The 24,403-nt window shown below is 52.6% G+C and overlaps 1 protein-coding gene across 3 annotated transcripts in view; it reads right to left on the bottom strand.

Annotated features, from left to right (window-relative positions):
* Positions 1-24,148, bottom strand: part of GSE1 (Gse1 coiled-coil protein) — a 401,187-nt gene extending 377,039 nt beyond the window's left edge. For 2 of the 3 annotated variants that reach the window (XM_081117611.1, XM_081117612.1), the window contains exon 1: positions 21,692-24,148. In XM_081117611.1, the coding sequence (XP_080973737.1) occupies positions 21,692-24,043 (2,352 nt within the window). In that variant the 5' untranslated portion in view covers positions 24,044-24,148. The remainder of the gene's footprint in view (positions 1-21,691) is intronic. The other variant, XM_081117613.1, reaches the window with a different exon arrangement.
* Between the last annotated feature and the right edge of the window lie 255 nt (positions 24,149-24,403).

Raw genomic sequence — 24,403 nt, 5'->3', positions numbered from 1 at the left:
ACCACTTTTGTTATATTGCTCTCAACCTTTCCTTGCTCCAAACACACAATGGCTTCTTATTGTCCCGGTGAATGGAGCCCAACCACCTCTGTTGGTGTGTTTTTTTTTAAATCTTATATTAAAAATCATAAATCACCTGCAATTCTGTCAATCTGAGACAGCTGGCTTCATCCGTGAGTGTTTCTCCCCTTGTCCACACACAAAGGCACATGGCTGTGGCTGCAGTGGTAGACAGATGCATCCCGCTTTCCGCACTTTGCCTTATCTCCTAAGTGTTTCCTGTGCTGGGAAGGAGCCTTCGTTTCTCTGAGATCCTCTGGCCCCACAACTGGCCGCACCAGAGCTACAGACACCCTTAACACTTGCTTGCAGACATAACAGCCTCCTCTCAAAAAAGTACAGACTCGGCCCTTCGTATCCTGCTCCCTGGGTTTCTGCCCACCCCAGCCCTGAGAGCAGAAGCTCAGAATCTCACACTGGGGTTCTTGTTAACAACATTTTCCTGAAAAACACTGCAGAACAGAAGTCTGGCCCCTACCAAGACGGTCACAGTGCACATTACTGCATTAAAGGCACTGATAAGTCCTGCAGCACACAACCCTGTGTAGCTCTCTTTAATCTACTGCTTCTCAAAGCAAAGAAATATCATCCCAACAGCCGAGTCATTAGTGTTCCTTGGCATACACTTGGGGCATGCTAAGTGTCCAAGGTCACCTTGCACATTTCCGGCGTCATCTCCTGTCCAGAAACCTTCCTGAATGCCCCCACTGTCTCCCTGACAACCAAACTGAATCCAGAGCCTGGTGTTTATGATCAACAGTGTCCTCTGTCCTTTTACCTCTTGGAAAAAGAAGTTCATTGTGGTCACTGCCAGATGCAGACCTGGAAGAAACAGCCCCTGACCAGCTAGGTGACTTTAGGCAACCCTGTTACCTTTTTTGAGCCTCAGCTTTCTCCTCTGTGAAATGGAGGAGCCAGCAGCTCAGCATCAACATCTTAGGATTCTAGTGTGTCTGGGGCGGGAAGGGGGGGGTCTCAGCTCATAGCTGCAACAGAGACCAGGGCAGGTTACCAAGTCCAAGAACAGCAGCAAAGAGTAAATAGGACTGTTTTCCTGGAGTAATTCAGGGACGTGGAGTCAGAATGCCTGGACTGAAGCCCAGCTCTGCCTGGTCCTGGGTAAGGCCTTGACCCTGAGCTTCACCTCCTCCCTGTGAAATGAAACAGGCCACACACAAAACAGACACATACACACAGAGACAACACACACGTACGCACACACACAAAGACACATACACACAGAGACACACACAGAGATACACAGAGATATAATACAGACACACACAAATGCATACAGACAGACAGAGATACATGCATACAGAAACTTATACAGAGACACACAGAAGCAGACACAAAAGAGAGACACAAACACACACACAGCCAAAACTGGTGAGGTGGAAATAAGATCAGTGGCTTGTCAGTGTCTGTATCCTGGCTGTGACATTGTGCTATAATTATGCAAGATGCTATCCCTGGGGAAAACTGGGTGAAGGGTAGTGGGATCTTGGTGTTACTTCTCACAAAATCATCTCAAAATAAAAAGTTTTTCAAAGTGAAGCAGGCTAACACCTCTATCACGGGACATCGCAAGCACTCAACAGATGGCATACTTGTCATTCCAGCCCTGATGTTCGCCACACAGTGAGCGCTCAATGCACAGACACGGAAGAACTGGATGACTAGAGGAATAGAAGCACATAGTAGGTGTTCAGTATTTTCCCTTTTCTTTTGATGTGGCCTTAATAGCCCAGAAAAGCGAATCCATTGGAAGCCCATTTGCTGGGTACACCGTAAGCAGGGAGCTCCCTGTGGTCTCCCAGCATCACAGGCTTTGTCGTGATTTGCCAGCTCCCCGGGGAGCAGAAGGCAAGGCCAGCCTTCCAGCAGCCTCTCTGCCCCAGAAAGCCAGAGCGAGGTGGGGAGCAGGCATCCGGCCGGCAGGACCAAGAATAAGGCTCACTCTTGTTTACGAAGGCATGTGTTGAAATCTCACCTCTTCCCAAAAGGGCTGAGGTGGCTTCCAGCAAAGGCCCATATTTCCCCCTCCTGGTCTCACACCCCTTTGGCCACTTGCTGCACGGCTAGCGAGGAGGCCAGGAGGCCACCCAGGCTCCCCACTGCCTGGCAAGGCAAGGCCAGGGCAGCCCCTGAGGTCGCCCAGTAAGAACCAAAGTGGGGGGCCAGGTCCAAGGGTGGAGGCAGCTGAGGGGCAGGTGAGATTCAAGGCTTAGTGCAGAGCCATCTGCATCTGTGAAAACTCAGCAACAGATGACCAGGGGTCACTACGTAGCCAATAACAGTCCTTTTTTGAAGGATGCTGAGCAATATGAGAATGGTAGGGTAACAGCTGGCACTCTGCTCCGATACGTTCTAATTTGTCTAATCTGAAAAACAACCTTATGATAGAAATACTCCTATTATCCCCATTCTACAGATGGGGAATTATTGCAGAGAGACGTGAAGCAACTGACGCAAGAACACACAGTTAGTAAGGGGTGAAGACCAGATTTGAACCCAAGCGTCTTGCTCCACAGTCCACAGGCTTGACCCCTCTAAGAGATAGTCATGATATCCGAGGTGCAAAAGACTAGTTAAAACAACATGCAATATGCTCCCTCCCACGACAGTGTGTGTGAGCACAAGCACACACGTAGAAAAAAAGGCTGGATATTCTGAGTTGTGGAATTATGGCCAATTTTTGTTCCTTTTTCTCTCTATTGTCTAAATTTTTGACACGAAACTGTTAAGACTTCAGGAAAAGGTTCAACATTTTTAAGCGAGCTGCCCTTGATCCCTTGGTGCCACATCTTTCCCCTTCCAGGCAGCCTCCCCTGCGTGCTCCCACCCACACCCACGAGCTCTGCAACCTTCACTGGGGGCCAGAGTCTATCCCCTCTCCCAGGACCTGTCCCTCATGAGATCAGGGAAATCTCAAGCCAAGAAGCTTATCCAGCATTGCCCGAAATACATGAACAGTGGCGGGCACAGCTCTGGTCTCCCTAAATGGCCCCTCTCGGGGTGGAGGGTCAGCCAAGGCCCTTCTACACGGGAGTCTCACACAGACATTACAATTATGTTTACAGCAATACTGGGAAATGTTCACGCTGGGACACGGGAGGAACTGAGCAAGACGCGCAACTGAACACGGTTCCATCTCACCTTGGTAAACAGAGGCACTGAAACGCCCGGAGGAAACGCGCTGCCTTGGGGCTGTGAGGCTGGGCGGGGTGAGCACGGCTCTTTTATTCCTTTGTGTATGTGTCTAAATTCCCGGCAACAATAATGTAATCCTAATAAAATAATAGCTAGTATTATATGGGGCTTCCTAACTGCCAGGGACTATGCATGCTAAGAGCTGGGTATACGCTAACTCGCTGTATCCGCCCCCTTCTCGGGCAGATACAATCACAAATGTTTTACAGATGAAGAAGCTGAGGCACAGAGAGGTTAACTTACTTGCCCATGACCACACAGTATGTGTTAGAAATGAGATCTGTCACTTTTAAAATGAAAAAAAAAGTATTAAAATTATGTTTTGATATAAAGGTTAAAGGATGGGGAAAAAAATTTAATATGTCTTGAATGTATACTGTTGTAGTTTTAGAATTAAAGATAACCTGCCCACTTGCTTTGTTCCTCAATGAAAAGCAAATCACATCAGCTTTTGGCTAGGAGGGGCAGAAATAGGTGAACAAAATATAAATTTATTTAAATTTTTAAAAATTCTGTGTTGGGATGTATCACTTCATTGAAGGGAGTGGGGGGAAATTTTACCTAAGGAACTTAGAAAAAGAGTAGAGTCTATATGACCAAAACAAAACAAAACAAAAGAGTGGATACTCATAGTAATGATTTGAAGTTTACATGACTTTAGGATACAGTAAAACAATAATAATAAAAATTAGTTACAAAATAAAAGCAAATCACACATGTGGATTCCTATCCCCATATATTGCTGCTGGGAATGTAAACCTGTGCAGCCTCTTTGAAAATAATCTGACAGTTCCTTAAACCTAGGGGTATGATATGACCTAGCAATTCCAATCCTAGGTGTCTACCCAAGAGACAAAAACAAATACATTCACACAAAAACCTGCACATGAATTTCAGAGCAGCATTAGTCACAACAGTCAAAGCGTGGAAACAACCAAAACACCCATCGATGGATGAACAGATAAGCAAATGTAGCAAATACATACAATGGAATATTATTCAGCCATGAAAAGGAATGAAGCACTGACATTCTATAGCATGCATGAACCCTGACAACAAAGAAGCCAGATACAAAAGACTACATATGATATGACTCCATTTACATAAAATGTCCAGAATAGGCAAATCCATAGACTAGTGGTTGCCGGGGTGGGGGGGGGATAGGGTTTTTTTTAGGGGTGATAAAAAATTCTATAATTAGACAGTAGTGATGATTGCACAATTTTATGAATATACTAAAAACCACTAAATTGTATATTTTAAAAGGATAAACTTATGGTATGCAAAGTATATCTCAATAAAGCTACTAAAAATTTATTTATTTATTTATTTCTAATTCTCACCTGAGGAATGAGGATATTTTGTCCACTGATTTTTTTATAAAGAGTGGAGGGGGGGGGGAGAGAAACATTGATGTGAGAGAGACACATCGATTGGTTGCCTCCTACACAGGCCCCAACTGGGGGTAGGGATTGAATCTGCAACCCAGGTACATGCCCTTGACCTGGAATTGAACCTGAGAACCTCCAGTATGCAGGCCAATGCTCTAACCACTGAGCATGTTGGCCAGGGCTTAAAAATTTACTTTTAAGAAAAGTAAATTCACACAGAAGAAACTTCCCATGGCTCTGAGAGGGCACAGGGTGACCCTGGAGATGGAGGAGGTGGTGGATTCACAGAAGAATACTGTTCACCATCCGGCCTCATCCTCATGAGCCTCTATTTTGTTTCTGGAGTTGGAGATCCCACAGGGACTTAGCAGCTGGGGCTGGCCTTCCACAGCCCCTCAAACTACTAATGCAAAATTATCAAGATATCTGTCACTAGGTATCTGTCATCAGCCTTGGCTGATGAAGTGGAAATGTCCCAGGGCATTGGCATTCTGCCTCAGCCTCTAACATGTTCTATGTTCATGGGCAAGTCCCTTCCCCTCCCTGAGCCTTGGAGTTTTCTTTGATAAAGTGAGAGGGGTTGGACTCAAGGATCATTAAGTATCCTCCCAGTTCTATGATTCTAAAGAGACACTCTGAGATTGTCATAAATGCAAAGACAAGAGAAGCAGGAGTTTCAATCAAGATTACAAATAAAATATACTTTGTAGCAAAAGCATGGGAGGACACAAATACTTTAAAAAGTGAATACTTTGTATAATCAGAAGTGAAACATAACATTATTGAAATATATGTTCCAAACAACAGAGCCAGCAATTCTGCACAATCTGTGGTTCTGGGAAAATGCAGTTTTCTCTTCTGCATTAAAAAATGTTTAAGTCTAGCATCTTTCTTACTTATTCAGGTTTTGATAAGGTCCCTTCGAGCAAAAGGACACTTTATCTTGACTTCACCCATGGATGTCACAAGGGCAGATTGATAGGAGAAATCACTTTAATCTCCACTGGCTCAAGAAGAGAGGTCAGGCATGAAAAATGTGCCTATAAGCATGAATAACTTGGAAAAGGCCTAGTGGTTTCACAAACATTTCATCTACACTTGCAAAAATAGAGCCAGAGAAGCTGCAAGAGCAAAAGACATCATATTTCAAGGCTGAAAAACAGTGGTTAAAAAACTTAAAGAGGCACGGTCTCTTAAATATAAACCTTTCGGGAAAGCAATAAAACTGATAAACTTCTACCTACATTGATCAAGGAAAAAAAAGAGATGGCACCAGTTACCAATATCATGAATGAAACAGGGAACATCACTACAGAACCTACAGACATGAGAAAGATAACAGAATATTATAAGAAAGTTATGCCAATTAACTTGACTACCTAGATGAAACGGGTAAGTTCCCTGAAAAACATAAATTACCTAGATGGACTCAAAAAGAAATAAACATCACATCAAGATGACGGCCAAGTTTCCCATCCACTGAAGAAGTTTAATTCAGGAAAAGGTTACCAGCTGGAGCAGGCTTTTAAATGTGGACAAAGCTGGTGTGTTTTGGCAATGGTGTCTCCTGGAAGTTTTATTTACAGTGGTTTCGAAAGACGTATACTTAATGCCATCTTTATTGTTTTCTTTTCCCTAACCTCTTATTTTGTTTGAGACTTTGATCATGCCAACTGTGGTTCTGCCAACCACGGTGCTCTTCAGGAATGCCACTCCCATGGCTGGCAAGAAATCCCTGTACAATGCACAAAAGGAAAACCAGCAGAGGGTCAAAGGATAGAAATCCCAACTTCAGCTATTTTTCTATCCTCTTGAAGACACAGGGTTTACTCATGTGAAGTAATCAGAAGACAGCATGAGACCACATATAATAAAGTAATAACTTATTATCAAGCGTGAAAAAGTTGCATACAAACAAGTGCCTAGGACAGCCAGGAGAGGGGACAGACTTCAGCTAATGGGAGTCTGCAAAGAAGGCTTCCTGGGGTGGGAAAATGGGCAGAAAAGTGGAAGAGAGAGCATGCATGTGTCAACACATGACTCAGGCAGGAACAAGTCCATAGTTTCAAGGAATGGTGAGGAGTTGGCTCGTGTGCATAGCACTATGCGTGTGTGCAGGTAAGTGCATCTGAAATAATGGCTCCTTACCTTTGGGGAGGCACACAACCCCTCTGAGAGTCCATTAAAAGCTACACTCCTCTCCCCAGAAAAATGCATATATGTACCACAGTTTGCATTGAGTTCTGAGGTTAGGAAATGTATTTGTGAGAATGGGGGTACCACACTGAGAAAGGGAGATCTTTTTAAACTCTCCTAACTCCTGACTCTAGAGTGTCCCTCTTGCCCAGGGTCTGACCTCAAAAGTGGCCCCTCCTTGTTCATTTCATCCAACTAATGGGGGTCTCAATTCCTGTGTTTTTAAGGTCTACAAGTCAGTTCTCCAGAATGATAAGGACTGGAGAGAAAACTAAATAACAAATTGCAAAAATAATAAGAGCCAATGTTTAGTGTGCACATACTATGCACCAGGCCCTGTGACATACACACTACAGTAATTCCCACATACAGATGAGGCCCCAGAGACAGACCGATAAGCAGTCAGCTGGCACATTGCCGCTGACTGCCGTCAAATGCCAATGTGGCTTTTCACAGGGCCAGAAATCATGTGGGGGGTCCATCACCCGAATACCCCCTTCATACCTCAGATGAGTGCAGGAGCCTAGAGAAGGGATAAGGGAATTCAGATCCCAGGCTACTTCCAGTTTCCCATCCACCAAGCTGCCTCCTCTTGGATAAGCCAAGGCTCATGGGAGATTAACCAGAAGCTCTTGCTACGTGACACAGATGGCCACAATGGAGGGCTCATGGGTGGGGCTTTCTGACATTGAGGGGCACAGGGCATGTAAATTCCACAGCCCTTGAGGCCAGGCTGTGAGCGGGGCCTCAGGTTCCTTTCACACTCCCTCCCTCCTCTGCCCCCAGGGACCAGAGCCATCACTCCTGGAGTCCTGACTGCTTGCCAGGCTCTCCACCAGGGGCTTCAGTCGCTTTACGTCCCTATGAGGAAGGTCCTAAGATTATCCCTGGGTATGAGTGAGGAGCCTGAGGCTCAGAGAAATGAAGTAACGTGTGAGGACCACATGGGTGGCAGGGGTGGGTGACAAGCTCTGACTTCAGAATGCTGTTTGCCAAACCACACCATCTGCCCGTGGAGCGCCCACAGCATGACCTCCCCTGGAGCCTTGGTCCCGCAGTCCGTACCAAAGGGGTGACACAGTGCTTACATCACCCCTTTCCTACAGATGGCTGGGAGAGTCAGATGAAGCTAAGCGGAGAAGCGCTCTGTAATAGGGAAAATCTGGGAAGCTAGGTTTTGCTGTCCCTGTTCCTCTCTCCCCAGAGCAGGAAGGCTCCTGTGGTTGCAGGGTTCTCAGCCCTGCAGCAGGTGCCCTGACCCTCTCGGGACCTCTTAGGGCCTCAGCAGGGCAGCGGGGAAGCATGGGGAACTGCCTGGCCCTGCTCCTGCCCCTCCAACCAGCCAGGGACCCTGAGCCATGCAGCTGCCAGCTTCTACTGATGCCTCGTTCCGCCCGGTTAAGGCCCCAGTGCCACTGCAGCCAGAATCACGAGGGATCCACCATGCCCCTTGGGGCCCAGCGTCCTCAGCAGCGGATGCCACAGGGCCAGCCTGGCAGCTGGGTTGCTCCCCGCTGCCCTGCCCTGGATCTGGAGGTGACAGAGGCAAGAAGCATCTCAAGGGCAACTGCGTTCCAATGGCACCAACCCAGGCTCAGCGGGACCGACCTTGCTGAGTCACTGCAAAATCACCCCAAGGGTCCCAGCAGGAAAAACGGGTGCCAGCTTCCCCCGTTCACCTGTCAGAGTCCTATTCACAGAGCTGGTAAGAGAGTGTCCTGCAAGGGTGTATTACCTGGCAGCAGTCACTGCCATTTCCTCAGCACCATCATCACGTCACCATTATGATCGCGTTTCATACATTTGATTGACTTACAGTTTAACCTCTGAAGTCAAGATGAGTCTTACCATGGGTGGAGTGTTGATTTCACGGGCAGCATGTTTTCTTGCCCAGTGGTATGTAAAACAATGACACGCTTTACAATGGATGGCGTCCAGGATTAGCTAAATAACCGCATTCACACCCTCCGCCTGGCACACTCATGGCCTGAACTCCGTGTGCCACTCTCCTCTCTCGTTCTGTAGCATCTAGCACGTAGCAGGGGCTCAGTGAAACTCCTGGATGAATCAACTCATCGTAAGTGCTTGTGGCCCCTACTTACAGCTCATGGCAAACATGCCCCCTCTCTGTCAATTCCCCCCACAAACATCTCCTAGGCAACGCCCCCACCCAGGCTCCCTGCACAGCCCTGGATTTCCCAGAATGCTCCATGGAGACAGAGAGCTCTCTCTGGGACCGGGGCGCCTGCCGGGATGACTCGGAGCACTGGCAGGCAGCCTGCGCCAGCATGGAGCCCCCAGGAGTTCCAGGCCATGGCCCAGCTGGGGTGAAGCCACCAGGAAGTGGATTTGGCACAAGCTCCAAAAAGCCTACACAGGGAGGCTAGCGAAGGCGGACAGTCTCCTGCCACCCAGAGGAATTCTTTCTACATGTGACACCTGGGAAGATCTGCCCGACACACTCAGAACAATCTCATCAAATGGGGTGGAGAGGGCCAGAAGCTCCAGAGCAGAGTTTGGCGAGAAATTTCCAGAGGGTGTTCCAAGCATGCTCAGCTGGGCTCCTGCAGGCTGCAGGCCAGATGCTGGGCTCCTGGGGGGTCCTCTCTGCTGAGGGCGGGCTCAGACACAACTCTGGCCGCCTGACAATCATGACATCAAAATGCAGGTGCCCAGAAACTTACCAGGAAGGGGCTTCTCTCAGCACCACCGCCCCAAAGCAGCTGGTGGGGTGGAGCTACAGAGCAAGCGTGACTCCTGCTCCTGACACCGGCAGCTGTGTGGCTTTGGGCCAGTCACTTTCCCTCTCTGAACCTCAGAGGCCTTGATTTTCAGATGGGAGAGTTCAGATAAAATAGACTTCAAGATATTGCCAGAGATAGAAGGATATATCATTGCGATGACAGGGAAAATCCACCAAAAAGACAAAGCAATCATAAATGGGCAGGAGCTTCCAAATTCATGAAGCAAAAATTGACAAAATTAAAGGGAGAAAAAGACAAACCCAATTGCAGTGAATTTTAACACTCTCCGTCAGAGACTACGGAGCAGGCGTGTGTGTGTATGTGTGCAATGAGGGAATGGGTGTAAGAGTGGAGGTGTGTGCATGTGTGTGAGAGAGAAGGTGAGTGTGTCTGATGGGGGATATCTGTGAACAAGTTGGGGGGGGGGAAGAAGGGCTCCAACAACCCTCTGTCCCTCCAATTCAGACAACCTCCAGCGACTCCCTGTCCCCTCTGCCTGCCTTCCCTGGGGCCAGTCCTTAAGCCCCAGAGAAAGGCCCTGTTCATCCCTGTCACCTGGCGAGTGACAGGGAACAGATGAACATGGTCCAGGTGTCGACCGTTAATGGGAAGGAATCAGCAATCACACCTCCTGGGAGCTCTTAAAACCAGGCTCCCCATTTCCATATTTTGAAAAGGAAAGAAAATGCAGTTTCAAAGAAGGAGGGAGAGGGTAGGAGGCTCAGGCCACCAACCAAGCCTGCTCACACACAGCCTGAGAGGCAGGAAGAGACCACTGGGGGACGGTCAACTCTCTACCTCCCCAGCCAGGGCCGGCTGAGGGCGGTGAGTCAAGTGGCCATTTTTCATGCTTAGTTGGGGATGTGCAGTTCCACTGGCAAAACCTCAGCTCCTACACCAAGGAAAATGTGGGCTTTGTTTCCAGAATGGCATTGCCCACCAACTCCAACCCCAGCAAGACCCAAGCCTGGACCTCAGCAGGGGCCCCGTGTGCCCCATCCCCACTAGACTGGCCCCCGGGCCCAGCTGCTTTCTGCAGGCCCAGGTGGCTCCTGGTGTCCCCGGTGCTCAGCCTGCAGTGCAGACAGCCCTGCCCAAGAGCCCCAGGCCTGTGAAACCAGCATCAAGCCGTGGGCCGGACATTCTGGGCCTCCCTCGTCCGGCAGCCCCCCAGACATCGCATAATCACACACCAAAAAAAATACTGCATGCCTGTGAGAAAGACCCTCTGGAAGGGAAACGAGGACCCAGCCGCTCGGAGGAATCAGGATTTAAGTGTCTGCACCACAGCCAAGCAAAGGCCACACTCTCAGGCTCCTCCAGCCTCCCTGGACTCAGATCGGACACTGTGCTGTGGACACCAGGAGCCTACAGAGCCCCCCTGGCCCAGCCCCGCCATGTCTGGGAGTCTGAAAGACCACGCCTGCCTCCCACCTGCCTCCATCCCTCCGTGGCGGGCGTCAGAACCCACACAAGCCTTAATCCCTGTCTGAGAAAGCCCTCATCTGGAAGCCGGGAGACGGGTTTACGGGTCTGGGGAGGCTTATAAAACACTGCTGCAGTGTGTCAGCGCTCTGACCCTCCCTCCCAGGAGCCCCTCTCTGGAATCTGGTGCAGGGGACCAACGCAGCCTCCTTGTGTGGCTAAACCAGGTGGGGCTAGATGAAGCCAGGCCCCTGCCAGCCCTCCATCATCTCCCGTAAGTGCCACTTAACCCCAGGCAGGGGGGCAGCCAAGGCACTGGCATTAGACCACCCTGTTCTCACATGTCCCAGCTCTCTGCCATTTACTGTCAGTAACTTGATCCAAACTCTCAGGTTCATGAGCCTTGGCCTCCTCATCTGAGAAATGGGACTGATGCCACCTACCCACAGGGCAGCTGAGGCTACCCTCCGGGGTCGGAGGAGGAATGGACAGCCAGGGGAGTTGGCATCTTACTCACGGTCACCTAGTTAGCTGGTGGCAGAGAGGAGCCAGTAACAAGACCCACAGAGGTCCTGGTGCTGGTGGACAATCAATAGATAGCTGTGGAAAGGTCAAGAGGATCAGGCAGGACCCACAGGGCAGAGGTGAGCTGAGCCTGACACATGGTTCATCTCTCACCTACTCTAAGTTTTCTGTCATGAAGCACATATTGTTTGTTTTGTTTTTGTAATCCTTACCCAAGGATATTTTTTCCATTGATTTTTTTTTTTTTTAAGAGAGAGAGGAGGGGGCATGGGGGGGGGACACATCCATTGGTTGCCTCCTGCATGCGCCCCAACCAGGACTGTGGATTGAACTTGCAATCCAGGTATGTGCCCTTGACTGGGAATCAAATCCTCGACCCTTCAGTGTGCAGGCCAACACTCTAACCCCCAGCCAGGACAAAGCACATATTGTTCGTAAATGTAAAATATAATACAATCTGAAAATACCTTTAAAACATTGAAGTGGTTCTTAGGAGTATAATCAATTGGTGGGCAACATCCAAGCAACACATTTAGAGAATAAAATAAGGACAGATTTAAAATGGCATTACTGGCATATAAATTCTGGAAAGGGGAGGCCTTTTTCACAGTCACCACTTACTTAAATCCTACCCATTTGTAGCACCCCCATCAGTGACTCCTCCTCCAGGCAGACTTCCCTGATTGCCATCTCCCTTCAGGCTTCCAAACACTGGCTGTGGGCTACCATAGGCCAGGTTCTGGCTGGGCCCTCAGCACTCTCCCCAACTGAACCACACATACCACGATCTGCTGTCCACTGAGCCAACCTTTATCTCTCACGAGGCTACCTCCTGGCATTGCATCTGGGAGGAGTGTGGATGCTGGAGCCAAACAGCCTGATCAAAGTCTCGGCTCCAGTACTTCCCAGCTGTGTGACTTTGGGCAAGTGAGTTCTCCTCTCTGTTCCTCAATTTCTGTATCTATAAAATAGGAAAACCTACCTCATAAGACTATGAAAGGTTCCATGAGGTGATACAGGCAAAGCTCTTAGGACAAGGCTCGCACAGAGGGGATGCTTTTGATACTGTCTGCCACTGCCATCTCTATCATCATCATCACCTTAGACCTCACTGTGTCTCCATCAGGACCAGGTGGGTGGCTAGAACCTAAATGCCCTTCCTTGCCACCAGCTCTGCCCCACCAATCACAGCAATTGGTGGGCACGATGAGGTGGCTCTGATCTGTGAGGGGGCCTCCCTTAGACCCTGAATGATTCCTCCCCCCTTCCCTCTGGCCCTATAGCCTGCCAGGAGGAAACAGGAGACCTGAGAGGTGGCTGCTCCTGCCCAGGGTCCTGGCTCTGCTGAGCCAAATACCAACTGGGACCTTTGTGTCATTTATTCGAGGTTGCTGGCACTTCTAGAAGGAAATCCAATCCAGCAATTGATTTCATTCAGTTCCACACCAAACAGGTCAGGCAGCAGGAACCAAAAGCAAGTGGCTGGGGTGGCCAGTGCTGGGCCAGGGAACCCGAGAGCCACTAGTCTCATAGAGCCAAGCCAGCCCCTGGCCTCAGGGGTCTCTCCCCAACTCCATCCCACTCCTGCCAACAGGTGCAGAAAGACTAGATGGTTAGAACTTGACAGCCAAGTGGGAGCCAAGGGGGTCAGCTAAAAGTTCGTCATCTGCTCCCATTTTACAGAGGGGAACATGAGACCCAGTTAGGGTCTTGCCCAAGGCCACAGTGAGTGCTAGGGCAAGAGTCCAAGGCTTCTGATTCCCAGGGCTGTGGCTGGAGCAAGGCAAAGCCTCAAGAGCAGGTGCAACGTGTTCTCAATTCTTAATAAAGCTCCCCTCATCCCAGAGAGGAGCTGATCAACTCCCAGCTTTAGACACAAACCTGATGCCTGGAGACCTGCAGTAGGAGGTGTGACTATGGTCAGTGAGGAAACAGAGAAAGGCTTCAAGGAGTCACAAATGGGACTTTCTCAAACAGGGAGCCTCCAGATGACCCAGCAATTCCACTCCAGTTGTCCCCCCAAGAGAAATAAAAACACACGGCCAGCGCTGGCCGATTTCACTCAGTGGTAAGTGTTGGCCCACAGACTGAAGGATCCCAGGTTTAATTCTGACCAAGGGCACATACCTCAGTTGCAGGCTCGATCCCCGGAGGCAACCAATCGATGTCTCTCTCACGTAGGTGTCTGTCTGTCTCTCTCTCCCCCTTCCACTCTCTCTGAAAAGCAATGGAAAAGATATCCTCAGGTGAGAATTAAAAACAACAACACATGTCCACACAGAAACCTACACACACCCATTTGCAGCAGCAATAGTCACAACTGCCTAAAGGTGGAAACAACCCAGATGTTCATCAACTGGGGAATGGATAAACAACATGTAGTCTGTCCATACAGTGGAATATTATTCAGTCATAAAAAGGCATAAAATACTGATACATGCCACAACATAGTTGAACCTCAAAAACACCAAGTGAAAGCAGCCATTCACCCCATATGAGACATTTACACGAGACATCCAGAATAGGCAAATCCATAGGGACAGGAAGATTAGTGGCTGCCAGGGCCGGGGAGAGAGGGGGGAAGTGCCTGCTAATGGGCACAAGGTTTCTTACGGGAGTGACGGGCATGTTCTAGAATTAGATAGTGGTGATGGTTGCACAAGTCTGTGAATGTACTAAAAACCACCAAATTATACACTTTAAAAGGATGAATTTTACGGCATGTGAATTTTACTCCAATTTAAAATCATTATCTTCTCAGGGTCAGCCCACAGTCCTCCTGCCAATGAGGTCCCACATGACAGGCCCCTGTGGGCCTCTGAGATCAACCTTCTCTGACCTCTGGCACCTCGGCTTCCCCCTGTTCCAAGGTCCCACCTCAGGCCCCTGCCCAGATCCTTTTCACTGCTCCTGAGACAGCCCCCACTCACCTATGTCTCCCAGACACTCCATGGCCACTGTCACAGTCCCTCTCTGCACCCAGTCTGGTTTGCTCACTGCTGGATCCTAATGCCCAGAACAGTGCCTGGGACACAGCAGGCACTCAATAAAGACAGACTGAGCACATGCACGGAATCCTTTGTGATTGCTATGCCTTCAAGAGAAAAAGGTCCCTAACTCCTGGGCTGTGTTTACCTCTATCAGCACTTCTCACCCCAATGCTGGAATCTTCTGGAAGCTTTAAAATATCACTGCCACTAGGACTACCTCTCACAGATTCTGATTCTAATTCTGGTATTTCCCCCCCCCCCCCCAATCATCACAGTCTAGTCATTGGCATTTTTAAATTCAGATTTATTCAAGTTGAATCACATACATATCCAGGGACTCCAAGCACTGCCAACCCCTCCTGCCCCATCCCTCCTTCCCACTGCAAGGAGAACTACTTAAGGTTTTTCAGCAATTACACTCCCCACCTTGGGCCTTTGCACATACTCCTCTGCCAGGAGCACATGACTCCCATGTGGACTTGGCTGAGCCTTTTCAGTCTTCAGGACTCATCTTAGATGTCACCTCCTCCAGGAAGCCTTCCCGGAACATACCCATTTCCCAGCCTCCTCTTGGGCTCTCAGCAGAAAACAGACTGCATGGCTACAGCCAGGTCCCTCACTCCCAATCCCTTGCCAGCACCCAAGGGCAGAGGCTGCCTGATTCCACAGCACATCCTTGGAGTGCCAGGTGCTCACAGAGCTCCTGGTGGACAGCAGGCATGCACGCAAACATTTGTTGAGCTAATGGGCAGAAAGTGTGTTTACGTTTCTCCAGGGCAGCCCAGAACAAGGGGAGAAGCAGAACTGCAGCTGCGTCCCCGGCACAGGGCTGCCAGAATTTCTTAAAAAACTTATTTGTACATATAGTTAGTTGGTGTTACTGACAAAATAAACCAGCAAAAGTGGCATGAGGCTGTGGGCCTGTTGGTCCTTCTGGTGTAGCATTGTCTGAAAAATGATGATCCATGAGGATATTTCTGATCCTAGCATGTTATCATTCTCACCAGGACAGAGTATCATGGTGATTCGGGACCCCAGCATCATATATGGAATTTAAAACCTAGACCTCATTAATAGGGAGGTCTCATTAAACAACAGGTACAAACTTCTGGTTATACGATTAACAAGTTTGGGGATCTAAATTACAGCATGGCAATTATAGCTGATAATACTGTATCACGTATCCTTGAATGTTGCCAAGACAGTAGATCTTACGTGTTCTCACCACAAAAAGAAAGGGCAGCCCTAGTCAGTTTTCTCAGTGTTTAGAGCCTGTGGACTGAAGGGTCTCAGGTTCGATTCCGGTCAAGGGCCCGCACCTTGGTTGCAGGCCTGATCCCCAGCTTCAGTCAGGGCATGTGCAGGAGGCAACCAATCGATGTGCCTTTCTCACATCAGTCTCTCCCCTGTCTCTCCCCCTCTCTTCCATTCTCTCTAAAAAAAATCAATGGGAAAAATATCCTCAGGTGAGGATTTAACACACACACAAAAAAGAAAGGGTAGCTATGTGAGCTAACGCTATGGTGGTAATCATTTTCAACATATAAATGTATCAAATCAACACATTTTATACCTTAAACTTTTAAATGTGTCAATTATATGTCAATAAAGCTATGGAAAAATTAAGATAAAATACAGAAAACCTAGACGTCCAGAAGTCACGCTCCTGTTCCTAACTCCGCAGAAGAGACCACCGACAAATCACTAGATATTTTCCCAGCAATTCCAGGCACAGCTCAGCATCCTTCTCAACACGGTGCCACCAGTTAGTTAGGCTTCACGGGGGTGATGCAAACCACCTGTGGCCCCTGAAGACCAGGCCTTTCACTCTGTCAGATGCTGAAACTGAGCAAAGGCCACCCGGTAAGTAGAAGCTCCTTCTACAACTGTCCCCATGAGATCCCACTTGGGGCTACGTGGAGAACGGAAGCCAAGTTCTGAAACGCTCTTTCTGAAGGGCAGGCATCCCATCCCTCTGCACCTTCCCCACTGAAATATAGACCTAGGGCAGAAGATGAACCTAAATTCCAGACATGGGCTCTTCCCCAGCTGAAAAAATGTGCAAACGAGGCAAACTTGCCCAGAACGTATAAACCCTCGGAAAACACTCAAGGGTGCGATCCAGGGAAACTAACCAGAGAAGAGGCCAGAAAGCTATGCAGACTCCGGCCCTGGCCAAAGACAGCCACCCCTCCTCCAGCCTTGTCCCTTGCCTTCCCTGCTTCCAAGGAAGGCTGAGTTTTGAAGACCTTTTGTCTCCACTTCCTCTTTCCCAGTTGTCTCCAATTGCCTCCAGGTTTAGGACAAGGCAAGTCTGGAAAGTTTACTCCTCAGAGCAGATGGCTCCCAACCCGTCAAGCAAAGCACAGGCTTCCCCTGGAGAAGGTGGCTGGAACTTGAGAAAGGCCTAAAGCCCAGTTACTTCCCAGCTGCCTCCAGGGACAGGATGCCAGTGCCAGCCCAGCAGGGCAGCCCACAAAGTTCCCCAATCTGATCCGTCGCCTTGGCCTAGGTGCCCCCCAAGCCTGGACCTGGGCAGGAGGAGCTGCCAGGCCCTCCCTGAAGAGCAGGGAGCCGTGTGGGCGCAGATAGCCAGGAAACACGGGAAACAGATGTGCGTGCCGGGCCTGACAGGCGAGTGATGACAGACGCTCTCTGCAGGCCTCAGATGTCAGCGCTGAGAAAAGAAAGGCACCGCGGCAGCAACACCTGTTCTGGGCTCGGAGGCCGCACTGGGGGCTCGGCAAGGCGTCCCCACGGTGAGGGGCCAGGGTGCGGTTAGGTAAACAGCTGCATGCTCCATTACCCAGAACGCTCTCCAGACGGAGCTGGAAGAGGGAAGGGCGGCCTGCCCGCCAACTGGCTTGCAAGGAAAGCAAATCGATCATGCAGCTGACCCATCTTGGACAGAGCAGGCCTCTCCCAGCAGCAGAAGGAGGTCCCGGCTGAAATCTGAACACCTGAGCAATGCTGGGGAGAGCACAGACGAAGGGCACAACGCGTCAGCAGGTCGGAGAAAAAGGGAACAGAGAGCCAGCCAGTAGGGGCCTCTAGTCCACGCAAATAACTCCTGCCTCTCCGTTGCCCTGGGGTGGGAGGAGGCACATGCGGAGAAAATCATGACCCATCCAACCTCCGGGCACTGCCACCTTCACAACTGGAGCCCAAGAGGGGACAGAAAGGCAGGACAGAGATGAGGTTGGGACACAGATTACAGAACTGGAGTCCTGGGTCCAATGCTAGTCCTGTTGTTACTAGCTGAGTGATCTTGGGCAAATTACTTGACCTCTCTGGACTTGCTTTTTTCTCTATGAAATGGGCACAGTGGCACCTCCCTAATCAGGGCTGTGAGGATTCAGTAAGTGTGAATACAGGTGAAGCATGTGGCACAGCCTGGAACATGGAAAACATCCTATACAGGCATCATCATCATCATCAAGTCCCCAGTGCCACCTCCAGCAGCCTGGCCAGCTGTGCCCACTAGCTTTGAAGAGAGGGAAAACCATTCCCCAACCCCAGCAGATAGGTGGGGGCCAGGGACTGCACATCAGAGCCTGAGAGTGACAATGAGAGACCCACCACAGTATCCAGTATCTCAGGGAGGGAGAAAAGCATGGACTCATCTCGTACCCTTGCTGCACGCAAGCTGTTCTGACATCACAAACCTTCCAGAGGATTATCATCTCCACTGCAACTGAGGCTCAGAGAGGGCATGAGTCTTGCCCAAGGTCACACAGCCAGCTCCCAGCAGAATGAAGATTAAAGCCAGGTCTGTCTGAAGGTCAACCCAGGGTCTTTCTGTGGCTTTGCAGAGCTTTGTGTATGATGGGGTTCCTCCTTGGGGAAGGGATGCCAGGACCCTGAAAGAGTGAGCTGCAGCCTCCCCAGCCCAGCCTTGACACAGCCCTATCCAAGCACCCAGCTCAAGACTTTGTGACTACAGAGCAGAGTGCTCTCCCAGGGTCACAGAGTCCAGCTGGAAAGAAAAGCCACAAACACATCCAGAGGGCACGGACGACACTCTCCTTTCCCTCCCTTCTTTCCTTTCTTCCTTTCCTTTCCCCTTCCTTCCTTCCTTCCTTCCTTCCTTCCTTCCCTCCCTCCCTCCCTACCTCCCTCAAGTTTTCTTTTGTACTATTTACAGTTGAGTCACTAATGAATCAATGCTTAACAGGAAACAGCTGAGGCCTTATAGGAGGCAGTATAGATGAGGTTCTGGAACATGCCGTCCTGGCTAAGTGGTTTCCCTGCGGCCACCCTCCAAAGCCCCAGTCACTCCCACCCAAATTCTCAAACCACACACCAAAGAGAGACACAGAACTAAGGACTCAGGAAATGAGTGTGGAGGCCGCTGCACCTCCCCAGGTGGCTCAGCCTCTGCACCTCCCCAGCTGGCTCAGCCTCTGCACCTCCGCAGGTGGCTCAGCTGCTTCTTTGCCCGGAGAGTTCCTGCCTGGCAGTCCCTTCACGGTGCTCCCAGCTCCTGCAAACGTGCGCTCTCATTCCCCACGCCCAGCCTGGCACTGGGCTCACCCTCCTCCTGCTGTGTTCACAGCTCTGCAGGAAGCTGTATTCTCTGTTGACTCTTTGTCCCCCTGACACTGAAGGTTCTGAACTTGCTACCAAATCCTCAGTGTCTGGAACAGCACCTGGCTCCATAAATATTTGCTGATTGAATGGGAGGGAGGAAAGGCAGAGGCTGCATTTCTGACATCTACTGACCTTCATTCAGGGGCTCTTACAGGTGGGGTCTACGCTTCTCTATCCCTCTAATGGAGCCTGAGACCCACTCTGCTGCCCCCACCACAAACAGTCCGGATGGCCTCACCACCCACCTGAATTGCTGCCCCTGCCAGGTCCTGGGTGGCTCCCTTCCTGGCCTGTTCCAAGTCTTCTCGTAAGAACTTTTTATTGCTCCCCTAAACCCAACTTCCTTTTCCTGATTTCAAGGTTTCTAGTTACTCCAACCTGATTTCCCCTTCATCTCGCCCCACCATACTCATAGGTACTCCTGCCCATTCAAGGCTGCATGGCTCCTTCTGACCTCTGTAGCTTTTCTCTTGCTTTACCCAACTCCATCCAATGAATGGAATTTAGGGGTGAGAAGACCTGCATTCAAGAGCCCCCTCAGTCATCTACAGGCTGTGTGATAGTTGCCAAGGTCATCTGACTTTCTGAGTCTGGGCTTACTCATCTCTAAAATGGGAATCATAGGGCATCATAGGGTGATGGTGAGGAGCAAAAAGAAAAAAAGAAAAGAAATGGTGCAAAAGTTAGTTGGACATTCAGCAGCCTTCCCAAACTCATGCTGACCCCTTCTGGACAGACACCAGCTTGCGTGTTCATCCACACCAGGCTACCCTAGACGACCCCCTCCCTAGCTGGACTGAGAACTGTAGCTTCTTTTGTTTCCTTGAGCTCCTATCAAGTTGAGGCCCCCAGTTGGCATCTCATCAATCCTGATGAGTGAGCAAATCAACATGAGAAAACTCTGCACAGTTTGGATGTTCTGCACAGAACATGCTGTCTGAGAGGCCCCACCAAAAGCACTTTGGTTACACCATGACACACCATCGTGAAGCCTAAAATCCACACCCAGCCTGCAAACCTGAAGCCTTGCGGAAGACCAGCCTGCATCCTAGAAAAAACTGCCCCATCACACACATTGGGTGGACATGAGGGTCACACTATGATCCAAGCACTTGACTTTCTAGGCGAGTTTAAATTCCCCGACTCATGGAATCCTCACAATGACCCTACAAAGCAGGTGATGTAGGTTGCCACTCCTCAACCAAGGAAATGAGCTCCGCGAGGATAACAAATGGACGCGCAGGCACTTGGTTTCAGAGAGAAAGGACAAGACTGGAACCCAAGTCTGTCCTGCTCCAATGCCGGGCTCTTCTCTCAGTGCCAGCCCGTCTGGAAACTGCAATTCTTCAGATGTCCAGCAGTAGGCGCCGCACAGACTTGCCACCCACCACAAATGAGAGGTGATACGCTCCTCCGTTTAAGGTGAGAGGACACTGCACCAAAGCCCTCAAAGGCAGCTCTAAAGTCCAAAGCAGTATCAGTGGAGAGGGAACCCTGGACAGAGCATGAGGGGAGGTGGGCAAATTCGGGCCGGGTCCACTTTAAAGGTGCTACCACCACGCACATGGACACTTGGGAGGCAGGACCAGGAACCTTTCAAACAGATGGGACGACCATTACTGAACAGACCAGAGACAAACTTCCCCAATTCCCACATCCTTCTGCAGGCCCCTCGCCAGCGGCTACCACTACAGGCATCTGATTGAAACAAGCCGGTCTGTCTTTGGTAGAAATCCGGATTCATGGCCCTGGGTGGCCGTACTGGTGATCACAGCTCACAGATGCCCACTTCAGACCCACCCGGGGAAGCTCCTGCCGCAGGCCTTTCCAAAGCCGGATCCTAAATGAACTGAGCCCTGTCTGGCTCCTCCTGGGCAGGCAGCGTGAAGGCAGGCGCCTTATAAACAGGGCCAGCGCCAGGCCTCCTGCCTCCTCCTGCACAGCTGACTTGCAGAGAAGAAAGACTCACTTCCCACAGGGGGAAGAGTCTGTTTGGGCCACTGTCCCCCTGGGTCCCAAACCCCCACGTCTGGAAATCTTTCTATCTGCTGTTAAGCAACCAGAGTCACAAAGGAAAAGTGTGAACTTGGATGGAAAACTCTGGAAAAGCTAAGCCACCAGGGAGCTCTAGTGAAGAGGAACTTCCACCTCTGATGTGTTTGAAACCGGGTAAGTACGGAGACCTCTCTGTGACCTGCGTGGCTGGACTAATTACCAATGTTATCAGGCGGATGACAGACATGCCCCGAACTTCCTCTGTTTGGTAGATTCTGCTGCAAACACACTCAAGTTCAGGCCCATGCTTGCTGCTCTCAGCAGTGCCCTATTCTTCCACAAGACCACTCCTGGCCCCCAACTCTTCTACCTGCTACATGCCTCTGAGCCCAGCCAGGCCAGTACACCCACCTCCAAGTGCCAGCCTGGTGACTCAGGGAGGGCACCTCCTGCTAGAACACACCACACAGAACCAGCGCTCACGCCTCCTGACAGAGGAACGGAGAACATCCCTTCTTTTCCTGCACGGATTTCAGAGGATGAGATGAGAACCGCTACTTACCTTTATCGCCGCTGCCACTGGGGAGTTCCAGCCCACGGGTCCCTGGCGGGTAAGCCCTTGGCCAGCACACACCAGGGTCCCGCACTCCACGCAGGCGCCAATGATCAGCTGCCGCCCGTCGTCCACCAGCAGGCTGTGGCTCGCTCGCAGGGTGTAGAGAAACAAGGGCAGCCGGGCCACCCGCACAGCCTTCAGCCCAAGACACCGCTTCCTCTCCTGCTGGCAGAAGAAGCACACGAACGTGTCCACTTGGTACTGCCGGGACCAGGCGCTGACAGCGTGGTGGGCGCTGCGTGCCTCATGCTGCAGCCACTGGCCTAGCAAGTCGTGGTAGCAGAGCACGCAGGTGGCCACCAGGCCGGTGGAGTCGGCAGGCCTGGCACGCGGGGCGGGTGGGTAAACCGTGAGGAAGGGAAAGAAGGGCTCCTTCTCGCCCAAGCGACTGGAGGGGTTCACGTTGAGCTGAAACTCCTTCCCGGGGGCCAGCTCAGTCCCGCAGATGTAGCAGATGGACACGGCGCTGCCCTGGGTCGATGTGGGCGGCTCGGAGACAGCAGGGTCTGAGGCAGGGAAGGCCTGGTGGTACCTGCCCAGGAAGCCCTGCACCGAGGTGATGAGCTCTTCGTTCTGGCAGGCCCGGTACAAGGCCCAGATGTCCTCCAGGACGCTGAAGCACTTGGGGCAGCTCCGGACCTCACAGCGCTTGTTGGGGCCCCGGGCGTTGGGAGGGCAGGGCAGGAGGCTGAGGAAGGGGAAATGCATGGTGCTCCTGGCATTGCCGTTGAGGATCCTGGAGGCCACTGCCCGGGCATCAGGGGTGCAGTCCTCCCCACAGAGGTAGCAGGCCTCTGGCAGGGTCAGCGAGGGTGGGCCCTCTTCCCTCGGGAGCCTCCTGCCCTTGGAGGCCATGCCGGGGGCGTGGCTGTTCAGAGGTACCACGTACAGTCGCTGCAGGACCGGCACGCTGGCCAGCTCGAAGCTCTGCCACTGCTGCATGAGGGAGGAAAAGCAGCAGGGACACACCAGGGTGCTGCCGCCCTCGCTGATGGGCTGAGCCCCGGGAGGCGGGCTATGCAGCCACAGGAAGGGAAAGAAGGGGGCCTGGGCCAGCTTCTCCTGCTTCTGCACGTGGATCTGGTGCTGCGAGGCCGGGGACAGCGCCGACCCGCAGATGTAGCAGCAAAGGCCCTCTGGCGGCACAGCGCGGCTTTCCGGAGGAACCCGGGGGACACGGCCCCCGTTTTCCTTCTCTTTGGGGCCGCAGGGGCGCCGGAGAGGCTGCTCCTTTCGGTCTTCCTCCTCGCTGGTGATGTTGATGTCACTGTCCTCGGACAAGCAGCAGCCTCCACGGGGCTCCGCCAGCGGCCTGCTCTCCAGAGTCTTGGCGGCCCTGCCCGAAGGGGCTCCTTTCACGCCACCTGCGGGGGCCCCTTGGGCTGGAGGGCCTTGCCAAGGGTCCTGAATGCCCCTCAGGACGCTGGCCCGGGCCTCAGGGACCCACTGCCTGCCGACACCCTTCCGCCTGCGCCTGCCGCCGGCCTTAGGCTCCCCGTGCACGTGGAGCTTCGAGGGGTCCCCCTCCTCCTCCTGCACGTCCCCCTGCGCGCGGGGCTCGGTGCTCTGTCCCGGAGGGGGCTCCGGCGCCGGCCTCCACTCCTGGCAGCGGCCCCCGAGAGGCCCCGGCCCCAGAGTGGCCCGTGTCGCTGGCGCCCCGTCCCGGCGGGGACTCGCACCGTCGCGCGCCCCCGGGTCCGGCTCCGAGAGGGGGTCGGTGTCCGACAGCTCCGACAGCTCCGAGTCTCGAGGCTCTTCGGCCGCGGCTCGGGGTCCGGGGCCGCCGCCACCGTCGTCGTCGTCGTCGTCGTCGTCTTCGCCGGCCGCGCCGCCCAGCGCGTAGGCGACGTTCCACTCGCGGGGGGCCCCCGCGCCCCCGCGGCGCCCGCCCGCGCCCGCGTCGCACTGGTGGGGCCGCTTGAGCCAGTACATGCGCTTGTCCACGGGCGTGCGGGCGCGCTCGAAGGCGGCCCACTGCTCGCCCAGGAAGCAGCGGCACACGGCGCACACCAGCACGCAGCCGTCGGCCGGGGACAGCTCGCGCGCGCCGGGCGCCGGCTCCTGCTGCTGCAGGAACGGGAAGAAGGGCTGCGCCGGGGTCCCCGCGCCCGCGCCCCCCGCCGCCGCCGCCGCCGCGGCCGCCGCCGCCGGCTGCTTCACCTGCAGCTTCAGCTCCTTGCCGCGCCCGATGCCGCCGCCGCAGATGAAGCACGAGAGCGGCGCGCCGCCGCCGCCCGCCGCCCGCTCGCCCACGGCGGCCATGAGCCGCTGCTTGCGGGAGACCGGCCGCCCGCTCATGGCCGCCCCGCGCCGCCCTCAGCGCCCGCCCGCGCCGCCGCCACCGCGCCCAACTTGAAGCATGTGTGCGCGCCGCAAAGTTTGGCGGCGGGCGGCCGGCGCGGGCGCGGGCGCTCGGCCGCTCGCAGGGGCGCCCCCCCCGCCCCCGGCCCGCCCAGCCCCCGGCGGCGCCGCGCCCAGCGCGCCCGGAACGCAGCGGCGGCGGCGGCGGCGGGCCCCGGGCGGCTGGAGCGGCAGCCGCATGTGCGAGCTCGGCGCCTGCCAAAGCGTTGGGTCATTTAATTGGGGAGGAGGGAGGCGGGGCGGCGGGCGGCGCGGAGGGAGGGGAAGGGAGGAGGGCGGGCGGCAACCGGCGGGCGG

This window comes from Miniopterus schreibersii (genome assembly GCF_964146895.1).
Source record: "Miniopterus schreibersii genome assembly, chromosome: 18".
NCBI lineage: Eukaryota > Metazoa > Chordata > Mammalia > Chiroptera > Miniopteridae > Miniopterus > Miniopterus schreibersii.
Note: the sequence above shows the minus strand (reverse complement) of the source record. Positions and strands in the feature narration are given on the sequence as shown.